This window comes from Podarcis muralis, chromosome 13, assembly GCF_964188315.1.
Source record: "Podarcis muralis chromosome 13, rPodMur119.hap1.1, whole genome shotgun sequence".
NCBI classification, from domain to species: Eukaryota; Metazoa; Chordata; class Lepidosauria; order Squamata; family Lacertidae; genus Podarcis; species Podarcis muralis.
The window spans coordinates 18,945,028-18,953,950 of NC_135667.1; the positions used below are offsets into that span (position 1 = coordinate 18,945,028).

An 8,923-nucleotide genomic window follows, 5' to 3' on the forward strand; every position below is an offset into this window, starting at 1 on the left:
GTCCTCTGTAATTTTAGGGTATGCCTAAATAAATAAATATATGGAAGTGGAAGACAGGAGTGCCTGGCGTGCTCTGGTCCATGGGGTCACGAAGAGTTGGACATGTCTAAATGACTAAGCAACAACAACAAATAAATAAATATTACTTATACTCAGCCCACCTGGCTGGGTTTCCCCAGCCACTCTGGGCAACTCCCAACAGAATATTAAAAGCACAACAAAAGCATCAAACATTAAAAACTTTCCCAAAAAGGGCTGCCTTCAGATGTCTTCTAAAAGTCAGATAGTTGTTTCTTTCCTTGACATCTGATGGGAGGGCGTTCCACAGGGTAGGTGCCACTACTGAGAAGGCCCTCTGCCTGGTTCACCTGGTTCACCAGCTATAACCATTCCTGAACAGAGATAGCCTGATCACTGTAGCCTATTCATTCATAACCTCAAGGCTTACTGCCACATACTGTACTCTAGGAGTGGCTGTCCTTGGTGCTGATTGGGAAGCTCCAGCGGGTGGGCAATGCAATGGCCAGGCTGCTTACATAGCTGCCAACATATAACACCACTGTAAAAAAACACACAGCTGCACTGTCTCCCCATCTACTACTGAGCCGGGTTCAAGGTCCTTGTGTTCATCTACAAGGTCCTGGGTACCTTAAGGACCACCTGAACCTTTATATCCAGCTTCACCACTGAGGTCATCTGCATGGGCATCACTGGTCGTCCCCAAAATTGGCAAGGCTCACCTGACAGCAATATGAAGCTGAGCCTTTAGTGCCATCAGCCCAGTCCTGTGAAATGCCAATAGAGATTCAGTGGGTCCCTTGAAATGCCGGCCAAAAATTATGCAGGCAGGTAAGAACATGTATTTCTGTAACAGCTAATTGATGATCTCTGGTTTAAAATTTTACCCAGTTCTTATTCCATATAGGTATTATTGTTGTGAGCTGCTTTGAGTTCTTTTATGCCAATATTTTAAAATAAATAATTTTTTAAAAAATAAATACATTGTTTTTTAAATAAATAAATAAATAGGCCCTAATGAATTTTCTTTTTACTAAGCTGAGTTGTTGGGTGGATATCTATGATCAGAATAGGAAGTGGTTGTCACCTGCCCCTTATTCATTGATATGGCAGAGAAAAGTTCAGTACCTCGGGTTAAGTACTTAATTCGTTCCGGAGGTCTGTTCTTAACCTGAAACTGTTCTTAACCCGAAGAACCACTTTAGCTAATGGGGCCTCCTGCTGCCACTGTGCCGCCACTGCGCGGTTTCTGTTCTCATCCTGAAGCAAAGTTCTTAACCCGAGGTACTATTTCTGGGTTAGCGGAGTCTGTAACCTGAAGCGTATGTAACCCGAGGTACCACTGTATGTATCTTAACAGGACTTGGCAACTGGGGAGGGATTTCCCTCCCCTTATATTTTCTTTTGCACAGATCCCAAATTATCCAGACCCAGGATCTTCCTGACACCCGCTGAGCCTGTTTACCCAGGAACAAAAGTCACTATCCATTGCCAAAGCCAAGACATTGCAGCAGCATTCTATTTTAAAAAGGATACAGACCAAATGGTCCCTACGGCCATCAGTAACAACGGGGCCCTGGCAATTTTCGACATCAGTAATATAAAGCCGGCACATGCTGGGAACTATATCTGCACTTATCGTCCCAAGCTAGAACTTTTTGTCACCTCACCATCCAGTGATCCTGTGGAGCTGCTTTTCAGAGGTATGTTCTAGTGTTTAGGTGGAACCAGAAATAATTTCAAGCGTGAAGTTAAGTAAGCTGACAGTAGTATAAGGGTAAGCCCTGATTCCTGGAGTCTGATGGGACCCCTTAGACTCTTAGGTTTGCATGGGTAGGCAAACTAAGGCCCGGGGGGCAGATCCGGCCCAATCGCCTTCTCAATCCGGCCCGCGGACATTCCAGGAATCAGCATGTTTTTACATGAGTAGAATGTGTTCTTTTATATAAAATGCATCTCTGGGTTATTTGTGGGGCCTGCCTGGTGTTTTGACATGAGTAGAATGTGTGCTTTTATTTAAAATGCATCTCTGGGTTATTCGTGGGCCATAGGAATTCATTCATTTCCCCCCCAAAAATATAGTCTGGCCCCCTACAAGGTCTGAGGGACAGTGGACCGGCCCACGGCTGAAAAGTTTGCTGACCCCTGCCTTTGAGTTTGATTGATAATATCCCATGATATCCCATGCCATAAGTCCCCCGTGACATGTATTTCAGGATCATGAGACCCCTCTACAATGAAGGCAGGCCTCCATGGACTAATAGGCAGAGTTTTTTAAACCCCTAGCCAATTTGACTTGAGTCACAATAGGGTATCTGATTGGCTTGACCGGGCTATGTGACCCCTCTACAATGATTTCACATCACTGTGGACTAATCAGAGGTTTTAAACCCCCAACCAATCTGCTACTTAATCTGCTAGAACTTTGAGAAGTGCTGGGGCAGCCTCAGTGTGTTCACTCCTAAGAATGTGTCTGGGCATGTAAAGAGGTCATCCTACAGCAAGCCCAAGTTCCCCCTTCCCTGATTGTATGGGGTTGAATACCTCTGCCTATTGGCCCACAATAACCTGCTGTCATTGTGGAGAGGTCACATGACCTCTCCAAAGGCATGGCATGGTGGTCTTAAAGGGTGGTACTTCTGAGGCAGGGCTTCCGGGGTGGCATATCATGTGATCATCAATCAAGCTGGGGGGACGACGACTAGGGGGTGAGGCTTAAGCATTTGACAGGTAGTAGGACTTTTATACTACCGCTGACAACCAGAAATAGCTGTGGATATATGAGTGGGAAATTATTCTGTCTGATATTTACACTGGTCACCTCCATTATTGTTTTGCTAAATATCAATGCTAGGGAAGTTCATGATGACCTCATTCACACATCCCAAAACCGTGTGAGAACCAAAACAGAGCCCTCCATTGAAATCCACAATTTTATTAATTTTGCAGTGCAGTTATGCAATCACAATGTGCACAAAAATGCACATATTAGGGTAAAACGTGCCTTAAAGGGCATATATTATTGAAAACAACATACAAAATGCATTATTGTAGGGGAAATCGCTTTGCAAAAATGTGCATATTAGGTAAGATTTGTGTTCAGTGCTGATAAATTTTCATGATGGTTTTTTTTAAAAAAAAAACCACAGCTGACTGATACAAAAAATGTAATGCATTGAATGGAAAATGAGAAAAAGAGAAGCCAAAACTGACAAATTCACCCATCCCCAGACACGCCCCAATCACATGGTAACAGTCAGCATCTAAATTCCTTTTTCCTTCTGTGCATAGATGACAGCTTAATAAAACCTTCAATCTCCATCAACCCCAGTGAGTTAGTTGCCCTTGGAGGAGAAGCCAATATTGTGTGCACAATTGCATATGGATCTGCACAGTTTTACCTCCATAAGACTGGAGATCCAACACCAAAGTATTCCAGGATGGGTAATTTGAGCACCCACACTTTTCCCATTACCAATATCAGCTTGGAGGACAAAGGGCATTATACATGCAGCTACATATGTTCAGGAAATTCCTTTTTCATCTCAAAACACAGTGCCCCCCTGGAGCTTCTGGTAACAGGTAAGGCTGGTCGTCCAGCAATCTCCAATATTTGTTTTAGAATGGCCTTTGAAGCTTATTCATTCATTTATCTAGCCCTTCTGGTTGTTTATGTCATCAATGTTAAAATGGGAATTTGCTCAGGTGAGCTTGAGAGGTAGCAGTGTTCTTCTGCCCCTGCGTTTTTAACATCACCATGATATGAGGAAATTAAGCAAAGTGAATCTTTCTCCTAGCTATGGGATAACACAATGGCGAGCGAAGGAACAAACGACAACTGCTTATTTTCCAGGCTGCTGTTCAGGTCGTTGGGTTGGAACCAGTAAGAATAGTTGGCAACTCAACAGAAATGCAGGATTCTTCCCCCGTGCCCTTCTAGAATATTTGGCTAAGCTGGATTTGCCTGGGATAAGTTCATCACAAAGAGGTCTAAATGTTCTTTCAGGTTGAAGACGTGTTAGACTTAGGCCCGTTTAAACAGTATCAAACCGCTTTCAACAACCATGTCTTCCAGCAAAGACTCAAAAGGAAGTGTAGTCTGTTAAGGGGGCTGACAGTTGCTAGGAGACCCTTATTCCCATCACGGAGGTACAATTCCAGAGTGGTTTAATGACCAATACCTTAGAAATCAATGCATCTTCACAGAGAACTCTGGGAATTGTAGTTCTGTTGGGAGAATCTGTGTCTCCTAACAACTCTCAGGATCCTTAACAAACTTTACTTCCTGGGATTCCCAAGCTGTAATTGTTTAAAGTGGTGCAGTACTCCTTTAAATGTATAGTGCACGTGAGCCGTTAATATGTCTGCACAAAAAAATTGCAGCAAGGCATACCTGGTCGATGTCCTTTCTCTGGAAATAATATAAACCAGCAGTTATAATCAGATCTCTCCGTAGTGCTGAAGAGATCAAGAAAAAAGCAGGGTGATGATAAATGGAGTGGGACTCCTCACCATCCAATCTCTCCCTTTCCACAGATCCCAGTTTACCCAGACCCAGTCTTTCCCTGAGTTCTGTCATTGTCAATGTGGGAGAAACTGTCTCCCTCCAGTGCCACAGCCAAGACAGGGCCGTGACATTCTATCTCCAAAAGTCTGGAGAAACGGAGCCTCTGCAGCGCCTTGTGACCAGGAGGAACACAGCCACCTTCACCATCATTGCAGAGCAGGAGCACAATCAGAGCTTTGCCTGTAGTTACCGCCCTTCGTCAGATCTTTTTGTCATCTCAGAGCCCAGTAAGCCTGCCGAGTTTCTGGTTATAGGTAAGGGAGTCGTCATTGCAAGCACCTTCCCCACCCCCCTTGCTTCAGCTTTCATTTCTGGTTGGAGCTTGAGCATCAAGCTGGGTGTTTACTAGCACAAGGCACCAGAAGGCTATCTGGAGAGGGCACATCACATGGATTAAACCAGGGGTTGGCAAGGTTTACCTCGCCTGGGCCTGTTTACTCCAGCGGAGATCCCTCCATGGGTTGGATTGCACGCCCCCCCCCCCAATTTCTGGCTTCTGTGCAGACACGATTTCTGGCATCTCCGCATGTGCAGACCTCATTTCCGGCACCGCAGAGGCAAGTCCCCGTGATGCGCTGCGCCGCTTTAGCGTAGCGTGAGGGGACTCATGGAGCGGATGGCTCGGTTTGGGGGTCAGTTAAACAATCCCCATGGGCTACTTGTGGCCTATGGGCCTTAGGTTGCCAACCCCTGGATTAAACAGGGGTTTATTTAAAGAGTCCCACTTCCTGGGTGGGAAGATGTAGTGTTTAAAAAACAATCATTCCCCTGCCTGTTCCATATCAGACTTTCCTGGAAAACATCTGGGCTGACTTTGTTAAAGCAAGTTTTGCATACTTGGTGACCCCGTTGGGAATCTGTGTACGTGCAGCTACTCACACAGAGTCAGTTAAGGTGTGGCAGACAGCCAGAAGGCAATTTGAAGGAGTAAGTCTGCCTGGTGATAACAGAGACATGGAGACCACTCCCTGATTGGTCAAGCTCTCTCAAAGGAGTGATAATTAATGGCTTACTAACTGTGAAGAAATGGAGGCAGTGAGAGATTTTATGTTCTTGGGCTCCATGATCACTGCAGATGGTGACAGCAGTCACGAAATTAAAAGACGCCTGCTCCTTGGGAGAAAGGCGATGGCAAATCTAGACAACATCTTAAAAAGTAGAGGCATCACCTTACCAACAAAGGTCCGTATAGTTAAAGCCATGGTTTTCCCAGTAGTGATGTATGGAAGTGAGAGCTGGACCATAAAGAAGGCTGATCGCCGAAGAATTGATGCTTATGAATTATGGTGCTGGAGGAGACTCTTGAGAGTCCCATGGACTGCAAGAAGATCAAACGCATCCATTCTGAAGGAAATCAGACCTGAGTGCTCACTGGAAGGACAGATCGTGAAGCTGAGGCTCCAATACTTTGGCCACCTCATGAGAAGAGAAGACTCCCTGGAAAAGACCCTGATGTTGGGAAAGATGGAGGGCACAAGGAGAAGGGGACGACAGAGGATGAGATGGTTGGATAGTGTTCTCGAAGCTACAAACATGAACCTGACCAAACTGCGGGAGGCGGTGGAAGACAGGAGTGCCTGGCGTGCTCTGGTCCATGGGGTCACGAAGAGTCGGACACGACTAAACGACCAAACAACAACAACAACTGTTCACTATTTCAGGTTCAGAGTTCTGTGTGTCAGTGTAGGAGTTGTGAGTCGTGTCAGAGAGAGCTAGCAAAGGATCCGTGTTCTTTTCCTGTAAATAGTCCACTGTACATAATAAACACCTAACTACAAGTTCCTGGTTCCTGCTTCATCTATCCTGTTTGCAGCCAAGTCACCAATTGCTTCCTTGGATTCTGCGTTTACTCTGCTAGGTCTGGCTAAGGTCCTGCAACTAGTCAGAAAGTTGCGAAACACCAAATAAGTTTTGAAAGGGCTGTAAGTTATCTGCTTTTCTGTGCTTCATGCTTTATATGTTTATCTAACAAAGACAACTTGTTAAAGTTCATTCTGAGTGTTCCTTTTACTGCCAGCCTGAATCCAAAAGAATATCTGATAAGACAGCCATTCACTTACTATATTCCACCAGCAAGTGAAAGTTTATCTGTTTTGACGAGTATTTGACTGGCTTTCTCTTTTTATGAGTTATTTCATTTTACTTTTTTTTAAAGAAGTATTCTCTGCTTTGTCTTAAGATAGTTTTGATGAGCTGTTGTTTAGCTTGTTTTATTTCCTTGTGTGCTTGTTTTGAAATACCATATGGCTTCCATTAAAGGGAAAAGCATAATCCCTAATGTAGCTTCCTATCCTGTGGCTAAAGACAGAGCCCTGGCTTATGGTTGTCAACATCTCAATTCCTCTTTCCTTCTGTGCACAGATCGCAGGTTGCACACACCAACCATCTCCATTGTTACCAGTCAGCTGATTGCCCCCGGAGCACAAGTCAACATCACGTGTACAACTAATGGTGGACCTGCAAACTTCTATCTCCACAAGGCTGGAGATCCAACGCCAAAACAGTTGGTGAAGGCTCACAATCATGTGGGTATTTTTTCCATTGGCAATATCAGCAGGAAGGATGAAGGGAACTACAGCTGTAGCTATGCATGTTTAGATCGCCCGCTGTTAGTCTCACAACCAAGTAACTTCCTGGAGCTTCTTATATCAGGTATGTTGTTGTTGTTGTTGTTGTTGTTGTTGTTGTTGTTGTTGTTGTTGTTGTTATATAAGGTATCTTCTTCTTCTTCTTCTTCTTCTTCTTCTTCTTCTTCTTCTTCTTTTTAAAAGCGGGGGGGGGGGGGGCGATGACAATCAGTGCAGAATACATAAAATGCTCATCCAACAACATCTTTGGAAGTCTGACTCAATCCATTAGAAGAGTGGTTCCCAGTTAGGGGTCCAGGGACCCCTGGGAATCCACGGAACACACCCAGGGGGTCCACAGCACCACCCCCTGCGAGGGGCTCACTTATCTTGTTAAATGCACAGTGAACTCTTTCTCTGTGTTTCCTTGATCCTTCAGCTCTGCGACTTACCATACTTTTTGGTTTCAGAAGTTATTTAACTTAATTAAGTCATTATCTCCAGTTGGGTACAAAACATCAAAGTCTCATTTTGGCTGAATCTGGAACAGCAAAGCTTTCCTGCTCATGTGCCTTTTATATAAAACATAGCATTAAAATCATACAAATCATTAAGCAGCATGTTCAAATCAGCAAGAGGAAGATAAAATAGTTCTAAGTGCTAAAATAATAGTATTTCAAAAGCATTTAAGAACATATTGACATGAAGAAATTAAGAAGGTGAACCCTTTACAGTGGTACCTTGGGTTAAGAACTTAATTCGTTCCGGAGATCCGTTCTTAACCTGAAACTGTTCTTAACCTGAAGCACCACTTTAGCTAATGGGGCCTCCCACTGCCACCACACGATCTCTGTTCTCATCCTGAAGCAAAGTTCTTAACCCAAGCTACTATTTCTGGGTTAGCGGAGTCTGTAACCTGAAGCATCAGTAACCTGAAGTGTCTGTAACCCGAGGTACCGCTGTATTTGCTTGAGTATAAATTGATAGAATAAAAATTTACCTTTTAAATTTCTGTATAGCTGTCAAGGGGCACAACTGACACTTAACGTTCCCTGGCTACGCTCAGTCCTCAGAGCTGTAGTTTGTTGGTGATGCTGGGAGGGAATTGTAGTGTTCTGAGAAGTGTACTACAGTTCCCAGAATTCTTTGGAGGAAGCCATATGCTTTAAATGCATGTTCGAAATGCTTTCAATGTGTGATGTGGATGTAAACATTTAAGTATTGCATCTGGGAGTGGGTAATGGGAAGCATTACCACTACCAAAGCAGTGTAGATATTCTTCCCTTCCTCTAAATGCATGGACTTTTTGGCTCAGTTTTAACAAATATGCCCCTTTCCGCATCCCCTTTTGGTTGTGTTGTGGTTTTGGACTGTTATGAGTGCAAATACTAAGAGTCTTCTTGTACATATTCTCTGAGCCAACTGAGCATAGCTGGCATTCCATAATATACAGTTGGAAATCAGGGCCACAAAATCACAGGACATGCTGCTGACTATTGCCTAATTATTTAAATTTATTTTCCACCACAAACAGTGATGAAGGTGCATCACATACCGTATAGTACCATGGAGAGACCTGGTCTGAACAGAGACATTGGATTCTTATCTCATTATACATGATAAACCTATTTTTAGCCATCTCACCCCTTGCTTTTTCCTGTAAGACCAATTGCAGTCGTTAACAGTCGTCAACAGGTTTCCACACCTATCAGCCAATCACCCATTCCCACCACCCTTCTGAGTAATACCCCTCCCCACCCTCTCACTATAT

The 8,923-nt window shown here is 44.1% G+C and overlaps 1 protein-coding gene across 1 annotated transcript in view; it reads left to right on the top strand.

Annotated features, from left to right (window-relative positions):
* The window catches only part of LOC114582336 (immunoglobulin superfamily member 1-like), a 41,084-nt gene that overhangs the window by 28,638 nt on the left and 3,523 nt on the right, over positions 1 to 8,923 (top strand). Inside the window, exons 9-12 of the mRNA XM_077918123.1 lie at positions 1,379 to 1,721; positions 3,310 to 3,600; positions 4,555 to 4,839; positions 6,947 to 7,237. Of these exons, the coding sequence (XP_077774249.1) occupies positions 1,379 to 1,721; positions 3,310 to 3,600; positions 4,555 to 4,839; positions 6,947 to 7,237 (1,210 nt within the window). The remainder of the gene's footprint in view (positions 1 to 1,378; positions 1,722 to 3,309; positions 3,601 to 4,554; positions 4,840 to 6,946; positions 7,238 to 8,923) is intronic.